This window comes from Plecotus auritus (assembly GCF_963455305.1).
Source record: "Plecotus auritus genome assembly, chromosome: 13".
Classification (NCBI taxonomy): domain Eukaryota; kingdom Metazoa; phylum Chordata; class Mammalia; order Chiroptera; family Vespertilionidae; genus Plecotus; species Plecotus auritus.
Window position 1 is genome coordinate 15535426 of NC_137779.1, and position 26817 is coordinate 15562242.

Sequence of the window (26817 nt, forward strand, 5' to 3'; positions counted from 1 at the left end):
TTGATCCCCAGTAGGGGGCAGCCAATTGATGATGTTCCTCTCTCACACAGAGGTTTCTATCTCTCTATCCCTCTCCTTTCCTCTCTCTAAAAGTAAAAAGCAAAACAAAAACAAACAAACAAACAAAAAACACATTAAAAAAGGAGGAGACCCACAGAGAAATCGCTTGGGACAACTGAGGAATTTTGTTAATATGGAATTTTGTTAATTTTCTTGGGAAGGATAATGGTGTTTTATGTAGAAGACTGTCCTTATTCATATGCTACAGTATTTTTGAGGTGAAATGTCATGATGTCTGCAATCTGTTGCAAATGCTTCAGAAAAAAAATTTCTTTATTTCTATGTACATATAAGTTTATAGGCAGAGCGGTAAAGCAAATGTGGGAAAATGCTAACAATTGGTGATCACAGGTGAAGGATACCTAGGTATTCATTATATACTATACTTGTAACATTTCTGCAGGTTGAACAATATAAAAGCACACTAGTGGAGGGGGAGGCATAAAAATCACACACATCAATACCATAAAAAAGCCCTGGCCAGTGTTTCCCAGTAGTTAGAGCACCAGTCTGCACACCACAGGGTCATGGGTTCGATTCCCAATCAAGGGCACATACCTGGGTTGCAGATTCAATCCCTGGCCCTGGTTGGGGCTCATGCAGGAGGCAACCAATCAATGTGTCTCTCTCACTTTGATGTTTCTCCCCGCCCCTTCTGTCTCTCTTTCTCTCCCCCTCCCTCCCACCCTTCTTCCCTTCCACTCTCTAAAAAAACCAATGGGGGAAAAATTTAAAAATTTAAATACCATAAAAAAGCAAACACCAAAAAGAAAAATGATCAAAGACTTGAACAGATATTTCACAAGAAACATAAGTGGCTGATAAACATATGAAAATATGTTTAACCTAATTAATAATCTTAGAAATGCCTGTCAAAACTGCCATGTGACATAACTACACTTCCAGCAAATTAGTAAAAAATTAAACAGTCTGTCAAATGTTGACCAAGATGTGGGACAACTGGAACCCCTTACCAAGCCAGAGGGAGCATAACCTGACACAATCCGTTTGGAAAACAATCTGGGACTATTTTGCACACTATATGACTCAGCAACCCCACTCTTAGATAAACATCCTAAAGAAATTCTCACACATGCACACAAAGAGATTTGTACAAGAGTGTTTATAGCAGTACTGTGTATAGTAAAAAACAAAACAAAATTAGAAACAATCCAAATGGCCATCATCTGCAGAATGCGATAAATGTGGTACATTCATACAATAGAATACTCCACAAAGTTAAAAATGGATAAACTCCAATCTCACATGGATGCAGCTCAATATCACAATTCTCATCAAGAGACAGTAAAGAAGTAAAAACCAGGCTACAAAATGACAATAACAAAAATAAGGCTACAGACAGGGAGAAAACATTCACAAAAACATATCTGATAAAGAACTCATACTCAGAATGTAAAAACCAATAAGAAACAAAATGTTAAAGTTATTCCAAAAGGCTAAAATTAGATAGACAGTTATATCAGGCAAATGGAAACAATAAGAAAGCAGAGATTGAAATTCTGATATCAACAAAGTTGAATTCTAGCCAAAAAGCATTATATTTGACAAAGCCAGACACTTTCTAACACTAAAAGCTGAAATTCACAATGGATATATGACACTTATAAATACCTATGTACTAAACAGAGGTACCACCTATATAAAGCCAAACTACAGAAGATGCAAGGAGTCAGAAAAACTCACTAAGGCTCTTAGTACAAGCCAGGTCCAGTAGATAATAATAAGTAAGGAGAGAGAAGACTCAACAGGAAAGATATTGTGGATCTATATGGAACTTTACACTGATGAGAGACTAAGCCTTCTTCTCAAAAGCACATAAACATGTGTAAGAACTGATTGTAGCCCTAGCTGGTTTGGCTCAAATAGAGCATTGGCCTGCAGACTAAAGGGTCCCAGGTTCAGTTCTGGTCAAGGGCACATACCTAGGTTGCAAGCTCGATCCCTGGCCCTGGTCGGGGTGCAAACAGGAGGCAACCAATCAGTATGTCTCTCTCATCATTGATGTTTCTATCTTTCTCCCTCTTCTGTCCTCTCTGAAATCAATAAAAATCTATAATAATAAAAGGGTAATATGCTAATTAGACTGGACGTCCTTCCAGTCAACCTTCCGGACGAAGCCGTGGGGGCGGAGGCGGGGGCCAAGGCAGAGGCGGCTGCCGTGGTGGAGGGGGGGCCAAGCCCCTTGCATGAATTTCGTGCATCGGGCCTCTAGTATATATATATATTTTTTAAAACCACTGATTGTATATTGGGTGTCACAAAGCAAACATTGGCTCAGTAAATAAAGTGTTGGCCTGAGGGTTGAAGGTTCCCAGGTTTGATTCCAGTCAAGGGTACGTACCTTGGTTTCAGGCTCCTCCCCAGCCCAGGCCCTGGTCAGGGGTCCATGCAGGAGGCAACCAATCGATGTGTTTCTCTCACATCGATACTTCTCTCTCTTTCTCTCTCTCTTCCACTGTCTCTAAAATCAACGGAAAAACATCCTCGAGTGAGGATTAAAAAACAAAAAGAAACATTGGTAAGCTCCATAAATATGAAATATAATAAACAATATCCTATAACTATAGTGCAATTAAACCAGAGATTAACAAAATAAAACCCAAAAGATCCTTGCAACTAAAAATTTTAAACCATATTTATTAAATGAATTTTAGGTGAAAGGGGAAAAACTTAAATCACAAATTTTAAAAACCACAATGCAAAACACCTAATTTCTGTACAAAGAAAAAGTCTAAAGAATGTAAGAGGAAATGCCTGAGGGTTTGTTTGTCTCTTCTCTCTTGGTGCTGTCCCAGCGATGGGCCCTAGACAGGGAGCTGCGTGGAAGAAGTGACTCTGTGAGAAACCCCTGTCTTTCTGGCCTGAGTAATCTAGGGGACCCAGGATGAACTGTGGGTGGAACGGGTGTGTGCAGGAGGGCGGGGGGACTGAAGAGAAGTAGAGATAAAGAAAAGGTCCCTTAATTTTGTGAAGGAAGCCACAGAAGTCCCAGGCTCATTCCTGCATTGTACATGCCTGGGACAGGCCCAAAGCAGCACCAGCTTTAAGATGTGGACTAAGATTTAAACCACCACCCAAATCTCAGACAGACCCCCAAGTGGCTGATGTGTGGGACAGACCCAAAGCAATATCTCAAAAGCTTTGAAAATTAAAATGAGATGAACACCATAGTCCATGGAGGGCAAGACAGAATTTGTGATACAAAGCTAACTGGGTTGACTACCTGCTAACCCAAAACCCAACATTCTCCAAAGGACCCAGCACAATACTCAATCCAGGATATGTTTAGGATACAATACAAAATTATTCAACATTCCAAGAACCAGAAAATGACGCCAATTCTCAAGGGAAAAAACAACTTACAGATGCCAGCCTTGATGATTCAGATGCTGGAAATATCAGATAAGGATTTTAAAACAGCTTTCATGATTATGCTCTATGAAGCAAAGGTAAATACACTTGAACTTAATGGAAGGAAAGTTCTCAGCAGAGATATAAGAATTACTTTTTAAAGGAAATTTCAGAACTGAATAATAAAATATCTGAAACCAAAAAAATTAATAATGGAATGGGAGATGACAAAGGAAAGAGTCAATGAACATGAAGACAGATCAATAGAAACTATCTAATATAAGGTCAAAAAGAAAAAGATTAAATACAGCATCCAGGACTTGTGGAATAATAGTAAAAGGTCTGACATTCATGTTATTGGAGTGAGAGAAGAAGAGAAAGAGATTGAAGTACAAAAATTACTTTAATAGTGCCTGAAATTTCACAAAATTGGGAAAAGAAAGATTTACAGATTCAAGAACTCAAATGAGAGAGAAACCAAGATGGCGGCATAGGTAAACACCTAAACTGCTGCCTCGCACAACAATATCAAAACTACAACTAAAAGACAAAACGGACACCATCCAGAACCACAGGAAAGCTGGCTGAGTGGAAATTCTACAACTAGAAGAAAAGAGGAAAGCACATTGAGACTCAAGAGGAGCTGCAAAAGGCTGAGGTAAGGAGACTTGCACGCAGAGTGCGGGGCTAGCTTTCTAAAGCGGGAGGGAGAAGGAAGCTCCCGAATACACTGAACTCCAGTCCCGGGCAAGACGCTGGGAAACCAGACTCATTCGGGGGGAATCTGGACTGTCTGGAAAAGAGAAAGTACACTGAGACTCGGGAGCTGCAGAAGGCAGAGGTCTGGAGGCGCGCACGCGCAGAGAGGACTGACTGCTGAATGCACAGGAGGCTGAGTGCGCGGCTGGCTTTCTAAAGCGGGAGGGAGACAGAAGCTCCCGACTGCGCTGAACTCCAGTTCCGGGCAAGTTTCTGGGAACCCCGACTCATTCGGGGAGAAACTTGACTGTCTGGCAGCGAGCAAAACTCGAGGGCAGCTTTCTCTCAGAGGTGTTTGCAGCTATTACTAAGGGACACTGAGACCCAGGGGCCCCATAGGGCAGGGCTGATGGGAAACCAAGGCTGTCTGCTCCGCCCTGAAACTCCGCCCCATCCAAGCTGAGCACAGAGGCTTTTTCAATTTTGCAAGTCTTGTCTCATAAGAGTGTCTCCAGCACAGAAGTGTTCCCAGTGTGGACACAGCTGATCCTCACAGCCAACTGGCCTGGAGGTCAATTCCTCCCAGTGATACCAACAACAATCAAGACTTAACTACAACAAGGCTAAGCACACAGTCCACAAAGGGGTGCACCAAGAGTGTCCACCTCAGGTAACTGGGGAGGCTGAGCCACTGTGCCCTAGAGGACACCTACTACACAAAGCTACTCTACCAACTCAGGGAAGCAGCGAAAATACGGAGACAAAGAAACAGATCACAAATGAAAGAAATGGAGGAAAACAAACGACTGGATATAGAGTTCAAAACCACAGTTATAAGGTTTCTCAAGAATTTCCTAGAAAAAGCTGAGAAATTTAGCAAGACCCTCGAGGATATGAAAAAGGACCAACTAGAAATTAAACATACACTGACTGAAATAAAAAATATTATACAGCCCTAACCAGTTTGGCTCAGTGAATAAAGCCTCGGCCTTCGAACTAAAGGGTCCCGGGTTCGATTCCGGTCAGAGCCATGTACCTTGGTTGCAGGCACATACCCAGTGGGAGGTGTGCAGGAGGCAGCTGGTTGATGTTTCTCTCTCATCGATGTTTCTAACTTGCTATCCCTCTCCCTTCCTCTCTGTAAAAAAATCAATAAAATATATTTTAAAAAAATATTATACAGCCGAAACCGGTTTGGCTCAGTGGATAGAGCGTCGGCCTGCGGACTCAGGGGTCCCGGGTTCGATTCCGGTCAAGGGCATGTGCTGTGGTTGCGGGCACGTCCCCAGTGGGGGGTGTGCAGGAGGCGGCTGATCGATGTTTCTCTCTCATCGATGTTTCTAGCTCTCTATCCCTCTCCCTTCCTCTCTGTGAAATATCAATAAAATATATTTAAAAAAAAAATATTATACAGAGACCTAACAGCAGACTAGAGGACCGCAAGAATCAAGTCAAAGAGTTGAAATACAAAGAAGTAAAAAACACTCAACCAGAAAAGCAAAAAGAAAAAAAAATCCAAAAAGTTGAAGATAGTGTAAGGAGCCTCTGGGACAACTTAAAGCATACCAACATCCAAATTATGGGGGTGCCAGGAGAAGAGAGAGAGTAAGATACTGAAAACCTATTTGAAGAAATAATGACCAAAAACTTCCCCCACCTGGTGAAAGAAATAGACTTACAAGTCCAGGAAGCATACAGAACCCCAAACAAAAGGAATCCAAAGAGGACCACACCAAGACACATCATAATTAAAATGCCAAGAGCAAAAGACAAAGAGAGAATATTAAAAGCAGCAAGAGAAAAACAGTTAATTACCTACAAGGGAGCACCCATATAATTGTCAGCTGATTTCTCAACAGAAACTATGCAGGCCAGAGGGGAGTGGCAAGAAATATTCAAAGTGATGAATAGCAAGAACCTACAACCAAGATTACTCTACCCAGCAAAGCTATCATTCAGAATTGAAGGGCAGATAAAGAGCTTCACAGATAAGAAAAAGCTAAAGGAGTTCATCACCGCCAAACCAGTATTATATGAAACGCTGAAAGGTATTCTTTAAGAAGAGGAAGAAGAAGAAAAAGGTAAAGATAAAAATTATGAACAACAAATACATGTCTATCAACAAGTGAATCTAAAAATCAAGTGAATAAAAAATCTGATGAACAGAATAAACTGGTGAATATAATAGAATCAGGGGCATAGAAAGGGAGTGGACTGACAATTCTCAGGGGGGAAGGGGCGTGGGGGGGTGCGGGAAGAGACTGGACAAAAATCGTACACCTATGGATGCGGACAATGGGGGGGAGGTAAGGGCAGAGGGTGGGGTGGGAACCGGGTGGAGGGGAGCTATGGGGGTAAAAAAGAGGAACAATTGTAATAATCTGAACAATAAAGATTTATTAAATTAAAAAAAAAGAAAAGAAACTGAGGTAAAAAAAAAAAAAGAACTCAAATGAATAAGAAGCAAGATAAAGCCACACTCAAACACAAATGATAAAAAAAATATCTTGACAGTAACAACAAATTATACATAAGGAAATAATAATTTAAATGAGTGTGGATTTCTCATCAGAAAATGTGGAAGCCAGAAGACAGCAGAACACCTTTAAAGTAATGAAAGAAAAGAACTTTATATCCAGCATATGGTCCTTTGTGAATGAAGGCAAAATAAAAATATTCTCAGATGAAAAAAACCGAAGAGAATTTCTTGCCAGCAGATGTGCTCCAAAAGATATACTAAAGGAAGTTATACAACTCAAAAGAAATAATAACCAGAAAGAAATGTGGAATTTCAAGACAGTAGAGTAAAAGAAATGGTAAATATCTGGGCAAACATAAAATACAAGTTTTCACCTCTTAAGTGAACATGTATATTGTTAAAATTATAACACTGGTGGGTTTTTCAATGTAACAGCTATAACATGAAGGTGGAAGAGTAAGGGACCCATATGGTTGTAAGCCTTCTCTATTTTACTTGAAATGAAAAAAAAAATTAACCTTAAGAAGGGTTAAGTATGTCAAAGGTTAAGTATGTGCACTGTAATCCCTAGAGCAAACATTTAAAACATATTATGTAATAGAAAAAGGTATATCCACAAGACCAATAGAAAAATTTAAACAGACTATTTGAAAATATCCAAGTAATCCAAAAGGCAGAAGAGGGGATAGCGCTGGTCGGCATTGCTCAATGGTTAGAGTGTCCACCTGAGCACTGAAGGGTCTCAGGTTCGATCCCCAGTCAAGGTCACATACCTGGTTTGCAGGTTATATCCCGGGCCCCAGTCAGGGTGCATGTGAGAGACAACCAATCGATGTATCTCTCTCTCACATCGATGGTTCTCTTTCCCTTCTCCCTCCCTTCCACTCTCTCTAAAAATCAATGGAAAAAGCCCTAGCCAGTTTGGCTCAGTGGATAGAGCATCAACTTGCAGACCAAAAGGTCCCCGGTTTGATTCCGGTCAAGGGCACAAATCTTGGTTGCAGGCTCCTCCCTGGCCCCGGCCCTGGTCAGGGAGTGTGCCGGAAGCAACCAATTGATGTGTTTCTCTCACGTCGATATTTCTCTTTGTCTTTCCCTCTCTCTTCCATTCTCCCTAAAAATCAACGGAAAAACATCCTCAAGTGAGGATTAACAAAACAAACAAACAAACAACAATCAATGGAAAAAAATATCCTCACTCCTCGGGTAAGGATTAAAAAAAGAAAAGAGGAGAGAAGAACAAGCAATCAGAGGAAACAGAGAAAACAAAATGGTAAACCAAAATAAGACTATATCAATGATTGTAATAAATGTAAATACTCTTAACATGTAAATTATAAGACCCCACAATTATAAGCTATTATAAAAAAACAACTATAAGTTATATAGAATAAGCCCATTTTAGTTTAAAAACATAGATAAAAGTAAAAAAATGAAAGAGATATACAAACAATAAAAGAAAGTTGGAGTGGATATATTAAAATCAGACAAAACAGACCTCAGAGCAAGGAGTATCATCAGGGATAAGAAGGATATATAAAAACATAAGGCATCAATTCATCAAGAAAACATAAAAGTCCTAAATATGTATTCATTTAACAACAAAATGCACGAAGGAAAAGCTGGTGGAACTGAAAGCAGAAATAAACAAATACATAATTATAGCTGGAGATGTAAACCACTCCTTAGTAATCTATTGAGCAAGTGGCCAGAAAGTCACACAGGAGCCTTGACTAATACTATCTACGTACTTGACCTAGGTGACATTAAGAAAACACTCCACCCAACAGAAAAACATTCTTCTCAATGCATGTGGAACATTCATCAAGATAGGCCATATCCTGAGCCATAAAACAAACCTTTAAAAATGAAGAAGAACCCAAAAAGCATACAAAATATGTTCTCTAGATTATGGAATTAACCTGGAAATTAATAACAGAAAGATAACTGGAAAATATCCAAATATTTGGAAAATAAGTGACACACTTTAAATAACCAATGAGTTATTTTAAATGGGTCAAAGAAATCCTAAGAGAAATTAGAAAAAAAGTTACCTGAATAAAAAATAAAAAGTCAAGACTTGTAGAATTTAGAGAAAAATTTCTATCACTAGTGCCTACATTAGAAGAGAAGAAAACTATGACCTAGCTTCCACCTTAAGAAACTAGAAGAGGAGCAAAATAAGCCCAACGCAAGCCAAAGAAAGGAAATAAGGTTAGAATAGAAATGAAAGAGAGAACAGTAATACGATAGAGAAAAATCAACAAAACCAGAGATTGGTTCTTTAAAAAGATCAATGAAAATGATAAATCTAGCTAGACTGACAACCAAAAAAAGAGAGAAGAAACAAAGTATAATAATGAAAGAAGGGTTATCACTAGACACCACAAACACTAAAAGGATGATAAGGAAATACTATAAACAATTCAATGCACACACACTCAACAGCTTAGATGAAAGGAAACTGAAGACCACAGACTATTAGAATGGCTGAAAGAAAAAGGGGAAAAACTGACAAAACCAAGTGCTGGCTGGAATGCGGAGCAACTGGACTTCTCGTACATGGTTGGTGAGAATGCAAAACGGTACGAGCATTCTGGAAAACAGCGGGGTAGTTTCTTATTAAATGAACTATACACGTATCATATTGCCCAACAATCCTACCCTATGAATTTATTCTAGAGAAGTGAAAACTTATGAGCAAACAAAAGTCTACTGTATTAATAGCAGTTCTACGGTATTGAGATTGTCCAAAAATGGGAAATAACCCAAATGATATCCGTGGGTGAATGGCACACTCTTGAGCAATAAATAGGAACAAATTACTAATAAATGCAACATCATTGATGAATCTCCAGAGAATTATGGTAAGTTAAAGGCTATAGACTATATAAGCCTAATTATATGGCATTCTGGAAAAGGCAAAACTAGGCAGACAGCACAAATAGCCCATTGTCAGGAGCCCGGGGGTGGGGCAGGGGCTGACTACCAAGGGGCAGCAGGGGGAGGATTCTGAGTTAATGAGACAGTTTCGGCATCCGGATTGTGGGATGCTGGTGTGGGCAGGTGTTAAGACTCACTGTGAGTACATTTCACAATAATCATAGCATTAATAAGAGATATTCATGAGTTCATACTTATGCAAAGACAGGAGAGTAGACAAATTTCCCACACAGAATTCCAAATAATGTATGTAGATGCTCCGCCCTGAAGGAGACGGAGCAGAACACCCACCCCTGATGAGTGGCTTGGCAAAGCGACATCCGTCCTAAGAGCACAGTCTGGAAATGGGGGAAGCAGCAGCTTTACAGTGGAGATGCCTGACAACCGCTACCTCACGGGACCAAAGTCAACATCCATAGTGATGTCATGGTGACAGCATGCGCCAGTGATATGATGTAATGAAGTGGCACTTATCTTTGAGGTCTGGCTCCCCAAAACCCACAACCCCTATCTAATCATGAGAAAAACACACAGCAAAACTCAGCCGAGGGACAGTCTACAAAAGACCTCAAAACTGTGAAGGCCACAAAAACAAGGAAAGTCCAGAAGAAACGAAGGAGACAGGACGACTAAATACAACCTGGGATCCTGGATGGGATCCTGGAATAGAAAAAGGACATTCGGTAAAAACTCAAGAGATCTGAATAAAGTATAGACTCGAGTCAATAACAATGCATCTATTTTGTTTCATCACCATGACAACTGTACCATGCTAATAGAAGATGCTAATAAAAGGGAACAGGGTTCAGGCACGCTTCTATGTCCAAGGTAACACACCCTTGGTCATTTTCTGAGGGGGGGGCGCTTTTCTCAAATAAAATACATTGTACAATATTTTTGTGCTACTTTTCTCACGCTATAAGTAATGGCATTTAGTTCACCACTAACATATTATAAAAACCCAGTTTCCTGTTTAGATTCTTTCAGATTTAGAGCCAATTTCTAATTCTACTCAAGGTGACTTTAAGCAGATTTAATGCCAATTTTTAAGTGCTTCTCCCATTTAAAATACCATTCTATTTTTTGCCCTAATATAAATAGATTTAAATTCATCAATAATGTCCCCCAATACAAGGTAGTCAGTATTGAGGTAAGCAAATTAGTGGGTGACCTTTACCGTCGTCATCATCATCATCGTTACTTCTAGAAACAGAGCAGCGTGCCCGGGAAAGGAAGAAGTCATCTAACAATAGTGCTCTCCACCAGCGCGACCTACTCCTTCTCTCTTTGAGGTAGCACAACCAGCCTAGTGGGAAGATTCTGAATTGGCTGGTCCCTAGGCCGGCAGAACAGCGGCCCACTCCTCTGCACCTCCTAGGCCACAGATGGAACCTAAAAGACATTCTCTGTACAGGTTGGTCCTGAGTGAGGCCTCACCGCCCTCCCACCTTCCTGATCAGAACAGACCATAGCAAAGCCCAGAATCCCACAAAAGACTCCTACATTCAGCCACGATGGCCTTAGCCGGCCACCTCACCCTCCAAGCTGCACCACAGATGCAGCGGCCTGCGGTCCAGGCCAAGATAGTGGGAAACTTCCCAGGGTTGCTGCTTCTCATCAGGAAGTGGAGGTCTGACCACAGCCCCAACACTGTCTTTGAGATCCAGGGGGATCCATGGCAGTCATCAGGTTCACATACATCTGTGACTTAGGACAACCCTTCACCGCTCAGTCACTGAGACCCCTGGGGGTCAGTGTCCTGTCCACAACATTGGCTCCTTGCTCAAGATGGGGGTGGGGCAGCCCCATGAGTGACACCTGGCCCCAAGGGGTGGTCCTACCATAAAGCAGGTCCTCTTGCAATGAGGCTAGACCTGCCCTTGAAGGCTACAAAAAATCTGTGTCCAGCTAAGGCAAGGGAAGGAACAGCTTGCTGAGATAACAAGATCCGATCCCCTTACCTGCAGCTCACAGCCATACAAAGAACTGGACCCACTCCCAAACCAAGGAAACACCACACGGAAGGACCTGGGCAGGTGGGCGGGCCAGCCACGGCCCCAGCCCGCCTGAGCTGGGAGGCAGGTTTGCCCAGGGTAACTCAAACTTCACAAAGAAACCATTTCTGGAATGGGGCTCCGTTGGTGAGTTGAAGTCAAAGGCGCATTTCATAGCTCCTTTCCAAACCCCGTGCATTGTCAGGGCCCTTGCCCCTTTGAAGCCTTGGTGAGTGATTGAAGCGTCTACTTTCTGAGAGGCAGATAGTACGGGCCGGTAATCTGACTCTAAGCCCCGGGATAAAGGTAGTTTGTTTCCTCTCAGCCCTTCTGTCAACACCTCCTCAGTAATTAGCCCTAATTATTACCAAGGGCCAGCCTCCCATTCGGTTATTAAATCAGAAATAGTATCATGGCCGGGCATCTGTCAACACCCGGCTGGCGACCTTGGATTCATTGAATCCTCTGTCAGTATCCATGGCTTCAAAGATGCAGATCCTGGGGAGGGTTCCGGGATGCAGCCTGGCCAACCCAGCCCCAGAGGAAAGGAGGGAGCCAGGGAGGGAGGGGAAGAGGAGAGAGGAGGGAGGAGGGAGGTTGGTGCCACAAGCAGCCCAGCCCTACACACCTCGGGCCTCACAGCCCAGTGGGAAGGTGGGAGCCCAGCACTACCCCTGCATCCGCCTCCCCCACGGCAGCAAGTGCACACTATCCAACCACAGCCATTCCCAACTCCCCAGGGGACTGATATATCTGCGTGTGTGTGTGTGCGTGTGCGTGTGCGTGTGCGTGAGTGTGTGTGTGCGTGCGTGCGTGCGTGTGTGTGTGTGTGTGTGTGTGTGTGTAGGGGAGTGACGGGCACACCCCCAACAGCCCTTTCCCTAGAGGATCTGAAGCTGGTCCCAGGCCTGCCTGCCTCTGGCACATCTGTCTCCCAGGAGCAGCAGGCAGTGGCCTTGGCCTTGACTGATGGAGCTGGGCCCAAGATTGGGCAAGGCCCTGTTCCCTGAGTGCACCGGGAAAACAGCTGAGCCCTGCTGCCAGGAGCCCCCTCTGAGCTTCGTGTACAGCCTGGGCACCCTTGCAGGTAGGGCATCTCCCCATGAGCCAGTGAGTCCCCAAAACATAACTCAGGGGACAGCCGCAGACACAGGTTTTTGTGGTGGAGCCAAGAGTCACACTCCGGAAGGACCTGGGGTTAGAAAAGCCCCCACCTCTGCCTTTGGCCTGAAGCCTCTCCTTCCATCCAAGAAGAGTCACTTGCTCCACAACTTGGACCTTCTGCTCTTGCAAAGCTCAGCCACCACCGCTAGCAAAATAGCTGCCTCAGGCAGGAGCAGACACTGACCTCACCTCCCTGGGGGCAGTATCCCAGGCCCCTTGATTCCTGTGAAGGCCTAGAGGGGTTCCTGGCCTGCAGTGAGTTAGGCTTTGCCTCATAGTGCCTGGACACTCACCCCACCAGGTCTAAAAGCACCCCTTTTCCAGACAAGCCCCACTGTGTTTGGGGAAGAGGGTAACAGGCCAAGTTATAGCCAAGCCTCCCAGGATCAGATCCTCTACTGGAGTCAAGGCCCGCCTGGTGTGGTCGGTGCCCAGGCAGAGGTGAGCCCCCCAGCCCACCTTGGCCTATTCTTCTCCCCTGCCACGTCACAGCCAATGCACTGGCAGGGCCAGGCTGGGCGGGGGCAGCAGGAGGGAGCCTTTAGGAGATAAAGGCATGGTGATGTCTGAAAGGCATGTGTTGTCTTACAGCCTGGAGGCTGGAGGTATGTGGTGTGAATGACCGGTCTGCTCACAGCCAGCAAAGGCCTCCCACAGCTGTGGGTGCTGAGGCCGAGAGTCTCGCAGACTTCTCCTGGGGACTGGGCTGAAAGGAAGGAAATGCCAGGGTGAGGGGCGGCTGGGTTGCAGGGGCAGGCAGGATGGGCGGGCAGGGCCTCTCCATGAACAGGCGTCTCAAGCTGCAGCTGAGGACATCCGTTACCCCCAGCAGCAGGTCCAAGGAGCCCTGAGATGGCAGGAAGGAAGGCTGACTGAGGGGCGTTTTTAGCCAACCTGCCCCCAAGCACTTACGGGCAGGGGTGGGAACCGGGCCAGCGACAGGCCACCAGTCTTTGTGTCACTGGTGAACACATGGAAAAGCTTGTTTTACAAGAAGTGTGACCATCCTCTTGTGCCAGTGCCAGCCTCTGGGGTGCACCTCTGCCAGGAGGTCTGGTCCACAGCGGCCAGCTGCCCAGTGCTGATGATAGCGCCCAGACAACACTCACCTAGGGCATGGGAAGGGGGCTGATCCCCGCGGGCTCGTGCCCAGGCAGCTCCTGGGAACCCAATCCCACTTGAAGAGGGACCCCAACCATGGTGATGCACTTCCTGACAGGGATCCATTTGGCTGCTCCTGTGGCAGCGAATGGGGAACTCCCTCCAGCAATTTGCCTACCATACCCTCAAATAACAAGCGTACAAATGCACTGCATGTTCACAATGGGCTGCAGGTCTAGGGGCACACACCCACACGTGTGCACTCACATGAATGGCTGCCAGCAGTGCCTGGTAGAAGTCTCAGGGAGGGAAGGGTCAGGGACAGTGATTGCAGCCCTGAGGGGCCTGCTACTTTCCAGGCATATGGGAGGCAGAAGTTCTAATTTACAGGTCGAGGATTTCAGCAACTTGCTGGGAGTGGGGACAATATGAGGACCAGGAGGCTGAAGTGGGCATTATGAAGTGTGCACCTGGAGTGGACAGGTGGACAGGGACAGAACTGCACTGGCTCTGGATCACCTCCTGGCTGCCATCACCCCAAGGCTCCAATTCGTACACTGATTTTCAGGGGAGGAATACAGGTACTCGGTGGTGGGAGGCTGTGGTACCCCAGGGGACAGTGCATTGGATCAGGTGCCTGACCAAACGCCTCCTGGATCCTCCATCCTGCAGGCCCTCCCAGGCCACCCACCTCCCACCCACAGCCTTTAGAAAGCCTGGCTATGGTGGAAGTGTCAAGGTGAATGACGACGCTATGCACTTGAACTATGGGGAGTGCAAGATGCAGCATTCCCAGCAGCCAGCCGGTGTCCCTGTGCTGACCACAGGTGGAAAGCAGCCCAGGGACATCCCTCTACCATCTGATGGTTTTGCCAATGGGGAGACAGAGGCACCTGGCAAGTGGATGAACACTCATGACCCACAGGTCCCAGCCCTGGCTATGTACTCCTGAGGCCAGGAGAGAAGGAACGGACTGCCAAGGGCACCCTGCAGCCCAGGGACTTCTCCCAGGCCCACCCTCGACACCCCTGTAACAGAGATCATGTCACCCATATGCAAATGAGGACACCACTGCTCAAAGACAAATAAAGTGAGCTCAGGACTCCTGCTGCTCCAGAGAGCATGCCCAGCCCAGCAGTCCACCAACACAGAACCCCAGGGTGAGGACCACTACTGGAGCCAGATGGGCACAATGTGGTCCACTGTGCCATCCTCTCCACTTCTGTGTTGTGATGAAATGTGTTTTAAAAACTAGCCAAGACAATCTGAAGAACCAGGGAGGGGAGTATGTTTCTCTACCAGATAAAGAAGACGTACCATAAAGCTAGATCATTAGTGAGGGATAGAACAGACCAGAGCCAGGCGTGTATGAGATGGCATCATGGACAGGTGTGGGCAGCATGGCATCAAGCACTGGAGGCTGACAGTCACCTGCCCTGAGGGAAAGGTGAGATGGGGTCCGCTATCGGTTAGGATAGAATAGGTCATGCTGTGGAAAACACAAGTCCCCAAACTCAGTAGCTTCACACATTCAATGTTTATTTTCATTCCTATTACATGTTCAGCGCCAGTGCGTGGAGAAAACACTCTTCTCAGGCTCTCTGATGCCAGCAGCAGATGCTTCCGCACACCACGCCATTACAGATTCCACAGTCAATGCAAAAGGCAAAGCATTAAAACTTGGGGATACAGTGTAATGCCTTTGACCATCAAGTAGGGAGATATTTCTTAAGGAGAGTCCTGCCCCAGCCAGGTGGCTCAGTTGGTTGCAGTGTTGTCCCATGCACCAAAAAAAAAAAAGGCTGCAGGTTCGATCCTTGATCGGGGCACGTACAGGAGGCAACCGATTGATGTTTATCTCTCACATTGATGTTTTTCTCTCCCCCTCTCTCTAAAATCAATAAAAACATGTACTCAGGTGAGGAGTTAAGAAAAAACAAAGAAGGCCCAGCCAGTGTGGCACAGTGGTTGAGCATCAAACCATGAACCAGGTCACAGTTCGATTCCCAATCAGGGCACATGCCTGAATTGCGGGCTCAATCCCCAGTGGGGGGCATGCAGGAGGCAGCAGATTGATGATTCTCATCATTGATGTTTCTCTCTCTCCCTCACCCTTCCTCTCTCTGAAATCAATAAAAACATATATGTTAAAAATATTAATTAAAAAAAGGAAGTGAGAGTCCTGCATACAAAACTGGGTACTTACTTCCTGCTCCAGGGTCCTAGAGGGGCTCTACACAGGGCATTCAGTGACACTCAGAAGGGTTCTCATGACAGTACTGCCCAAAAATTGCAAATAAATTAATTTAAAAAAGAAATCCATCTTGGGCAGTATAATTGTGTCCCCCAAATTCAGAGTTCTAACCCCCAGCACCTCAGAATGTGATTATTTGGAGACATGACCTTTAAAGAGCTAATTAAGATTAAATTAAGTCATATGGGTGGACCCTAAAAATATGACTGGTGTCCTCTAAGAGATCAGGACACAGACAGGCACAGAGGGACCACCATGTGACGGGAAGACAGCCATCACAAGCTTGGGAAAGGGGCCTCAGGAGGAACCACCCTGTAGATACCTTGATATTAGACTTCTAGCCTCCAGAACTGTGCAAAACACACACATTTTTGGTTTAAGCCACGCAGCCCTACAAATGCACGCAGGCATCTTTCCAGGGTGACGATGCAGCTCGCCAACCACTGCCTTGATGGCTGCACTCTTGAGTCGTGCTGAGTGGATGCTTGCTCTTCTCAAGGTTGAGCGCCCCACCTACCCCACAGGAGGATTAGATGCTCTCATCCATGCAAACTCAGGTGTGGCTTCTCTGGCCAGGCAATCGGTAATGGAAGGGGAGAGACATGTATGACCTGTGGTTCACTGTGGTCTTTCCACTCCTTCTGTGTTCGTAGAAAAACACATCCAGTGGGGCTCCTGTTGGCATGGGTCCCTAAGGCACTACAAAGGGCAGAGGGTGTCCCAGTTGATCTGTGACTGAGATGCAGTTTGTTACTGCAGCACAATCTGGCACATCCTGACTGATACAATGGATAACAGCTCTATTTACCTCCCTCCTTACTGCTGGACCTTTGGGCTGTTTCGTTTTGCTGCAGTGAGGCTCATTTGGCAGTCACTTGGGCTCAGGCCACTGCACGGGTGTTATCTCATTCAACCCTTCCACACCCTGTGTGGATAAACTACAGCTCACAGAGGTCAAGGTGACACCAAGGACTGTCCGCTCCCAAGTGTAATAGGAAAGGTATGACCAAGCTCAAGTCCATGCTCTGAAGCCCCACACCAAGGAATGAGCAATGACCAAATATATGCAGGCAAGTGGTCAGCATCTACGCACCTAAAAATGTCAAGTGGGCAAATTGTAGCATTTGACACTTTAACCAATAGCATTAAAAAAGTCTGTTTCTCCACGCCTTCAGCAATTCTGGGTATCTAAGACTTTTAAAGTAAGTTCTGGAATCACAGACTGGATTACTACTACTTTAATGATTTTTAAAATGTTGAAATCTTTAATTCATCTGGAGTAAAGGCTAGTAGGAAGAGGAAAGTATGCAGTTTTACTATTTTCCAGATGGCAAATCAGTTGTTCCAACTCCTTTTACTGAATAATACATTTTATTCCCATTAATTTGAAACACCTCTAGGACTAAATTCCTATTTGGCTTTATTCCAAAGTTCTCTATTCTCCTCTGTTCATCTGTCCACACCAATTTCCAAGCACCTTCATTATTGCAGCTTTATAAAATATTCAGTATCTCATAGGACCTTTCCCTCAGTACTTCCGGTGTTAGAATTTTCTTGGAGATACGTTAAAAACCCTCCCATAGTGCCCACTGTGTCCTATCTTTAAGAAATTAAGTCTGCAGGGATTTCCAAGAAGTGAGGGACAGGCATGATGATCTAGAAGGGCCCTCATTTGAGCTGGCAAGACAGCTCTGGCAGTAGAATCTAAAGCTGCTTTCTGGGGGGATGGCCCAGTTGACACCATGTTGCTGGCCTCTGCACGGGCTGCCTCTCCTGTCTCCATGTAGTGGACCTGGAGTGAATTCCTTCAGCTCAAGATCGGCATTTTCCCTTCCAACCCCCTGGGTTTTTCCTCCCTCAGGCTCCAGGCAGCTCCTATGGGCTTGGATTACCATCTGACATACCTCTCCTGAGGGCCCGCTTTGCCAAGGCAGGCCCAAGGGGATAGGGGGAGAGGCCAGATGACCTATTTAATTTGGAGAAAGCAAATAAGAGGAGGACAGGACCTCACTGGTGATGGCAAGTTGCCTGTTCCTGAGTGGCATCAGGAGAGGATGGGAGGGCTCTGGCCTGGCCTGCCACACAGGCAGTGTGTGCAGTGTTGCAAAGTGATAGCTTCCTCTGGCACTGACCTAGCTGCTTTCCCACTCTGTGGGACAACAGGAACACAGCGTCAGGAGAGGAGCCCCTGTCATGCTTGGTGGGAGGCGCCACTCCCAGCTCTCCACACACAGGCGGCGACCCCAAGGAGGGTGCTCCTGAAAGCTGCATGGTCTGGCAGGCTTGCGGAGGTGTTAGGGACAGGCTGGCTGGAGTGGGTGGGAGCAGTCAGACTGTGCCTGCAAAAGGAGGGCCTGGACCTGAGCAACAGTAGGGAGGGGCAGTAGTGTTATTCCACACAGAGGGACTGGGGCTGCCTAAAACATTCTGGGATTTTCCACATCTGATCAGAAAGGCTGCATATGATTTCTTCTGTCAGCTTACTTGTTTTGCTTTTAGGGTTTTATGAGCTTCCCACCTATTTCCAAGATTTGCAACTGTTTTACCTGCAAGTTATCTGTGCCTTAAAATAACTCACACATAAAGCCATCTGAACCCAGAGCCTTTTGAAGTGAGTTATTAAATAAAATAATCCCAACAATGTGCTTAAAAATTTTTATCAGATGTTTTGCTTATTACAATTTTTCCTAAAATAACTAGTTTTAGTTGCAGTTCCCATTTCCACTTATTTCTTCTTTCTACTTATTTCTTCTTTCCAGGAAGGTGTTCTTTTGTTTACACAATTGTAAAACTAAAAGGGGCTTGGAATTCTTGCCTAACCACTGCTCTGATTGGTGCACTGTACCAACCCTACGTTAAATTTAGCTTGAGGGAGCTTCCCAGCTCAGCTCATCATTAGAAAACCCATCCTTGTGCAGAACAGGTCTTTCTTCATTCCAATCCTCTGGCCCCCTGGGGCCTCACAACTCAGATCTGCTGCCTGCTCCTCACTTCACCTCTACTCATAGAAAAGTCAGTTTTCAAGGCCACACTTCACCTGTCAGGCCTCCCACTCCCACCCATTCAGCCCAACTCCTCAACCAAACCCTTCCAGTCCTCAGAGCTCCCAACCATACATGCAACACTGGCCGGGGCCTGGCCTCTCTGTTCCTGACAGAATGGGCACAGTGCTCCTGCCAATGGAACAGACTCTGCTTGTGGGCAGCCACCACGCCACAGGCTCAGCCATGGATCCGTCGCACATTTAATGAGCACTGGTTGTGTATCAGGGACACGAGCTAAGATGGAGCTCCTGCCCTAGAGGCTCACAGTCTACGCAGATATACCAGTCATGCAGTGCTGGGTTCAGTGCTGAATCAGCAATGTGCAAGAGTGGGCAAAACGGCAATGACTGTTGAAGAGCAGAAAGTGGAAGGGCATCAGGGGCAAAGGCACTGAGATAGGAAAACTGAAGAAAACCAGGTGACTAGAATGTTAACACAGAAGAAAATGCTTGGAACAGAGTTGAGACTGAAAGGTAGCTTGCATTCTACCTTCCTGTATTTGAGCCTTCCCAGCTGACCAGGGCTGCTGCTAAACCCACAGAAAAGCATCTTTCTCTACCAAGACACCATCTGACTCACACTCAACAATGAAAGTGGCCACCTCCCCCATGCAACCTTCCTTAAATTCCAACCCAGAGGACAGGTCACGGGAAACAGAGATAGGGGTGGGGGGCAAAGCAAAGACCATACAGGGACCAAATCCCAAAAAGGCTGGCGTGGAAAACCCAGTCCAGTTGCGGCCAGCACTGAAGAAGGTTCTGTGTGGGGGGGGGTGGGGTGGGGGGGGGTATGGGTGTAGGGGAGGCTTACAAAGACAGTGCAAATATATGATGAGGACTGATCTATAGAGCTCTGTCCAACTAGTGGGAACAAACCCAGGTGAGATGGCACTCCAAGGGCAGGTGTGGGGATGTAGAGCCCAGCAGGAAGCAACCTCTCTGCCATCGGAGAAGTCAGAGAATGAGGAGCACAGGGCAGAGGCCAGTGGTCTACTGTGGTGGGGGGAGGGGGAGGACAAAGGCAGAGTCCAAATAAGTACACCTCCTGCCCAGCAATGGGACAAGTGGACAGTGCCACACCTGGCAGCACTACATCTAGCGTCCTCTGGCAATGCCACTCGGTCCGGGGGAGGGGGGGCTGTGGGATTCCTTGGCTACATAGGCCACTTCAGCACGAGGAGCACTGCTGCACCTGCCTGGGACCTGTTCAGAATCCAGGGCTGCAGGGTGGAGAGCAGGAGAAAAGGTGGCTCTGCTGGGGTCTCTGGGGTGTCCACCGCCCCTTGTGGGCCACCTACCTCCCCTATCTTCTGGGGTTCTGGCCCCCCTGGGTGAGCTGGATCTGGTTGCTGGGAAGGGGGGTTAGGCAGATTCTGAAAGCACAAGGACAGGTTGGGAACCATCTCTGTTGGCTGGGAGGAGGCTGGTCCCACTAGAACAGGATTGGTGCTACATGCAGAAGTGGACAAGGCAGGGGGCTCAGTGGGCCCAGGGCTGCTCTCCTTGGCCAGTTGCTGCTCAGGCAGAGGATTTTTCAATTCAGAGTCAGAACTAGAAATAGCAGGGGTGGCCAGAATGTCTGGGACAGGCCTGAGGTCAGCACCCATGTTGAGTGCCAGGGCCTCTGAGAACCTAGCTAAGTACTGCCTCACCACAGGCAGCTGCGGGGCCACTGGTGGCTGGCTTGAGGCGGGGACAAGGGGCAGGGCTGCAGCATGGTACTCAGCAAAACTGTTCAGGTTTTGAATAACCTCCTTAAGATCCTGGCAAAAGAGCCCATAATCATCAGGCAGGGATAGGTCCCCGTCAAGGTAGGGGGCTGCCCACGCCCAAGCGGGGTCTGTCAGGCGCCCTGAGGATCTTGCAGACATAGCTGAGGTTGTCCTGGTAGTGCTCGAAGCAGAAAGACATGCAATCGCCCAGCTGGGCCAAAAAGCGGTGCAGCAGCCATGGGGAGCCATCAAAGGTGCCTGGGTCTGAGCCTGACACCCAGTGGAAGTCCACCCTGAGGGGTCGTGGGTTGGGCATGTGCACAGTGAGGTAACCCTTTCCTGGGGCTTCACAACTCACTGTGTTCTTCTGCTCCATGGCCGTGCACACACACACACAGGGTCCCCACAGCAGGGCTGCTCAATCCAGGGATCCACCAGGGGGGCATATGCAGCCCCAGGAGAGGCCCAGTCAATCTCTTGTCAAGGGGTGTGCGTTGGCATAATTGGCTACAGCCCAGATGGGACTGCAAGGACCCTCCACTGGCACCAGCCACAAGGAATGCTGGGAGTGGAGGGAGGCTGCTGCACCAACTACTAAAAAGAAAGGGAAAAGAGAGGAAGAGATGGCACAGGAAGGGGGCGGGGTGGTCAGAAGAGACACACAGGACACAACAGGACAGAGATGGGCTAGAGATGGGTGTGGTAAACCCAGGTGTTCTGGGCAAGTGCTGAGGGTCAGGGGAGCTGAGAAGAGCTCATAGGACTGTTAAACACAGGTCACCATCCAAGGCATTCTGTCCAAAAACAAGGTGGGGAAGAGCAGAAAGTAGGCCTAACCATTACCAAGGGGCTGCAGGAGGAGGCAACAAGCAGACAAACCCTAGATAACCCACCAGGAGTTTTGAGTGGAAGCAAGGCCTGGGATGTCCAAGAAGGCTGGCAAAGGCCACCTGTGACATTTCAAGGGCAAGATGTGATGGCAGATGCTGTCAGTACCAGAAGGAAAGGGGGCCAGATCAGAGCCCCCTGGGCTTCCTTGAACAGCCTGGTTATCAGGGAATTTCAGGAGAATGACAGTAGCAACCTTTTACTAAGTGCTCTATCCACACCACACCCTGACCCTCTCATAAGGTTGGTACTATTATGGTCCCCGAGGCAGAGTGGTGAGTGAAGTCACTTGTCTGCAGCCACACACCAAACAGTAAGTGGCAGAGGCAGCTGAACCTGGCTCTAGAGACCAAACCCTTAACCATCAACTTCACCACACCAATTATGAACTACACTTTACAACCTGCTTAGGAGTCTTCTAGCTGCCCCAAGGGCACAGATGGTCGTAAGATTGTCTTACATTACAGGTTAGGAGCATGGTACCTATGTGTGTGAGAGAAGCCCCGGGCCTTGCTATTCTCTGTCTCTAGGCCCTAAGCTTTCCAGACTCACTTCACCACTGAGTACAGCCTACAGGCAATGACACCCTGACCCTGAATGCCACCTCCCTGCACTCCTTTCCCTGTCGAAAACCCAGCAGCTGATGGTTCAAGTTTAATCCCACTTGCTGCATCTTCTCTCACCTCCCTAAAGTTACTCCTGCTAAGGGCCTGGAGAGCAGTGATCATCAACCCTGAATATTCAGGGAAAGGAGGCTGTAGCCATCAGCAGGCACAGTTCTTTTCCACTGCAAGGAGCCCTCCCCCAGGGCTGTCACACTGCCTAGCCTAACTCAGCCACCTCCCTGGTCTCTGCAAAGGGAGGTCCACTCATGGCCTCTGCAGCACTCTCTGCTTCACCCCTCCTTGTGCAGTTTTCCCAACAACCCCTCCACTCACATCCCAATGCTCCACACCTAGGGCACCGCGGCCTGCACACACCTTCGTGTGCCGTTTCCTGTGTGTTTATCTGGCCCCCTTCAGAGTGAGTTCCTCCAGGAAGGCACAGCACTATTGGTCTTTCTGCCCAGAACCTCCCAGGGTGGCCTGCAGCACTCGACGCTGCCAGGGCCACCAGCACCTACCTCTGCCACCCAAGCATTATAGGACCTCTTAGATATATTCCCTACTCTGGGGGTGGCCTTCCACGTAAAAGCCCTTCCCGTCCTAATACAAGGAAAGAATATTCTAGGGCCTGCCGCAGCAGTGGCCCAAGGAGCAGCACACAAATGCAGTACACTCAGTCCAGCCCAGCCCCTCACTGAGCTCTAAAAAGCAATAACCACATCGCAGCTCCTATCACCCACCTGAGGTTAGGTGCCAGGTCGCCCACAGAGACCACATCCCAGGCCCAGGAGCCAATGCACTCCCTTTCTCCCAGTTTGGACCTCCCATCCCCACTTAGAACCCTAGCTGTCACCCTTCCAACTCATCATTATTCCTGTGTGCCCTCTGCAACCTCAGGAAGAAAGCATCTCTGCGCCAAGCAGCCAACCCGCCAACCCTGCCCTGCATGGGCCGGAACTTTCCTAAGCCTGGGCCTGACTGGTGAAAGAACCCTGGCTCTCCCACACCTATCAATCTGTTGGTCTCTCTCGTTTCTATCCTCACCATGCCTGGCACTGAGGAATTTGGGCCCTTCTCCTGGACTGGACAGCGCTCTATCAAGGCTCACATGCACTTGCCTCCACAAAGTCAGAGACAGCGCCTGGGACACTGGAACGTTCTCTACTCCGAGGAGACCCCGGGCCCCCAAGAGTAGAATAACTTGCCCAAAGCCCCATAGCAAGTGCCTCCACTTCAGGGCAGACCACTGCCCCACCCCTCCTGCAACCGCCATGCTGGAAAAACCGCGGGGATCTGAGCTCACAAGCTCCACCACAATAGGAATCCGACCCACCTACGGCTACGCCAGGCGCCCACGAAAAGGGTCCACGAATCTGCAGCCAGAGACCTTGCGAACACGTCTCCCTCCAAGGCCGAGAGTTCCAGTGACACCTAGAAAGTGGAGAACAAGATCGGCCGCCGTGAGGCGAGGCGGGGGACTACCTCTGGGGACGCAGACGGCGGGAACCACCCGAAAACGACTGCAGACGCCCCCTCAGCCCCGGCGCGGATTGACAAACTGAGGCCGGCCAGCGGGGACCCAGTCTGGGGACTCCGAGGGCGTCTCCGAGGACGGGGATTTGGGAAGGGACGGAGGGCGGAATCCCATTGCCGGTCGCCCGGGTTCTCGCCGCCCCACTGACCCTAGAGCCGAAGATAGTGACTCCAACTCGGAGCAGTGAGGACCGCAGGGCCCCACCGCGTTGTGCAGCCACACCCCCTGCGTGCGCACAGCCTCCCGTACGTCGCCGCACCGGCGCTCGGCCCACCCTACGCCGGCTGCCCAACCGGGCCGCGCCTGCGCCGTGCGCCCTGGGGTCGCGGCCGCGCGGAAGCTCCCAGGTCCCGCCAGCGCGGCAGCGCGGCGCGAGGGCTGATGGGATCGCGCTCAGCCCTATGCCGCGCCAAGTGCCACGAGAGCACACAGGGCCGCGTGCGCAGGCGCCGAGTGGCGGGAGCGGGCGGGGCTACGCGGGTGGTGCTGCCCCGGCGGTCGGGGAACACAGGTGAGCAGGACTGAGTAGCTAGCGGGTGGGGCCGCGGCGCCCACCTGGCTCCCGCAGAGACGCAGTTTTTGATGCCATTGGAGCCCGGGTTTACCACCTCGAATCAGCGGGGCACTGGGGGCTGCGGGCATCAGGGCGGGTTTGGGCGAAGCGGGGCCGCAGCGCTCCTCTGCAAAGCCTCTCTCACCATCCAGTGCCCCGTGTTAAAAGGGCCAGGTTCTGCATACCTCCGGCCGCAGAGCGAGAGGGCGGGCAGCTCTGCCCCCAAGGACCCTCCACTTGCGGGCTGGCAGGCGGGGCCTGTGGGTTTCTCATCGTTGGTGGGTTTATGCTGCTCTACCCCAGCCGAGGCTGGCCCCAGAGAGGACAATGAGGGCAGGCTGCCAAGGCAGCCCGGGAGTGGCGTGCCCAGTCAGCACCCAGGGACATTGGAAACGCCGGTGGAGGACGGGATTGGGGGCTCCTCACAGGCACAGCTCACGCCTCCTCCCCGCGCCCTCACGGTGCCTAGACCAGAGGTGGGAGAAGGTGCCAGCCCCCAGCGCAAGGACCTAATGTCCCGTGGGCCAAGGACCTGGATGCAAGCCAGGGGTTACTGGGGCCATGGACAGCCGAATTCACTGGAAAATGATTTTTCTCAAGGCGAACACACGTAACACATCAGCTCCCTTTCTGCCCTGGTCTAGTGACTCCTTTCATGAAAGGATCTCTGAAATGTTATCTGCATTTACACCCAAACTCACTCTCTTTGATCTTTGAAACGCAAATCAAAGATCACATTGTACCTTCACCGGGTCTGTGGGGCTTTCAGCAGCCTCCGCCAAAAATAATAAAAGTGGCACCCGGCCAGGAAACGCCTCCTTGAAGCGTGAATGAAACTTGTATTTTTCGGTTGTATCTTTCCTAATTGACCTGATAATTTAAACTTCCTGCCTCAAAGGAGAGGGGGAGTTTCCGACAATTTGGCTTACCTCAGGCACTAGGCAGCTAAGGCCAACTCAGGGCCCATCAGCAGGCTTGTGTAAAAGACTAATTCAACTGGGCCAGGCCATCAGAAAACTGTTCAGGTCCAAACTGCGTTTTCCCCCACTCAGGCCATCTAAGTATGTGTATTTTTTAATTGTGGTAAAATATATAACACATAATATTTAACATTGTAACCATTTGTAGGCTCAGTGGCACTAATTACATTCACATTGTGGTGCAGCCCTTCACCACTATCCAGCTCTAGAACTTCATCACCCCAATCAGAAACTGGCCCCATTAAACACTTAACTCCTCAACATCACCTCTTTCCACAGCCCCTAGTAACCTCTATTCTACTTGTCTATATTAACTTGCCTATTCTAGGTACCTTGAATAAGTGGAATCACACATTATCATTTCACTTAGAATAGTGTTGCTTTTAATCCTCACCCGAGAATTTGTTTATTGACTTGAGAGAGAGAGAGAGATCAGTGTGAGAGAGACACATTGATTGGTTGCCTCACATACTGGTACACTCCCCAACCAGGGAAGAAACTGCAATCTAGGTATGTGCTCTGATGGGGAATTGAACCCACGACCTTTCAGTGTATGGGATAATGCTCCAACCAACTGAGCCACTCCGGCCAGGGCTAGAATAGTTTTAAAGGTTCATCCATGCCTAACCGGTTTGGCTCAGTGGATAGAGCGTTGTCGGCCTGCAGACTGAAAGGTCCCAGGTTCGATTCCAGTCAAGGGCATGTACCTTGGTTGCGGGCACATCCCCAGTAGGAGGTGTGCAGGAGGCAGCTGATCGATGTTTCTCTCTCATTGATGTTTCTAACTCTCTATCCCTCTCCCTTCCTCTCTCTAAAAAAATCAATAAAATATATTTAAAGAAAAATAAAAAATAAAGGTTCATCCAAGTCGTAGTATCTATCAGCATTTTGTGTCTTTTTAAGGCTGAATAATATTCCATTATGTGTACACTAGAGGCCCGGTGCACGAATTCATGCACAGGTGGGGTCCCTCAGCCTGGCCTGAGATCGGGGCTGATGGGGGGTGCCAACTGGCTGGGGGAGGGACCGCGGGAGGTTGGCCAGCTGGCCCCCCCCATCAGGGCCAATTTGGGGGGCCAACTGCGGGGGAGGGACCACGGGAGGTTGGCCGGCGGCAGGAGGTTGGCTGTGGGAGTGCACTGACCACCAGGGGGCAGTTCCTGTGTTGAGCGTCTGCCCCCTGGTGGTCAGTGCACGTCATGGCGACCGGTTGACCGGTCAATTGGTCACTTAGGCTTTTATACATGTAGATACTACATTTTGTTTATCCACTTATCTGTTAATGGACACTTGGGTTGCTTCCATCTTTTGGCTAATGTGACTAATGATGTTATGAACATGGGTGTACAAATATCTGAGTACCTGCTTTCACTTTTTTTAGGTATATACGCAGAAGTGGAATTGCTGAATCATATGGTAACCCTATTTTAACTTTT

At 48.2% G+C, this 26817-nt stretch overlaps 2 protein-coding genes across 2 annotated transcripts in view; both read right to left on the reverse strand.

Moving 5' to 3' along the window:
• GNB1L (G protein subunit beta 1 like) overlaps positions 1–24164 on the reverse strand; it is a 54065-nt gene extending 29901 nt beyond the window's left edge. The window contains exons 1-2 of the mRNA XM_080650155.1: positions 23997–24164; positions 23648–23745 (exon numbers count right to left, since the gene is read on the reverse strand). The gene's annotated coding sequence lies outside the window, so the exon portion shown is untranslated. The remainder of the gene's footprint in view (positions 1–23647; positions 23746–23996) is intronic.
• Positions 20264–24490, reverse strand: RTL10 (retrotransposon Gag like 10; the record flags this gene model as incomplete). Its single annotated transcript, XM_080649883.1, is given in 6 exon segments — positions 20264–20962; positions 20964–21215; positions 21218–21301; positions 21303–21345; positions 23648–23745; positions 24404–24490. Coding segments are annotated over 6 exon segments (1263 nt in total).
• Positions 24491–26817: the final 2327 nt, after the last annotated feature.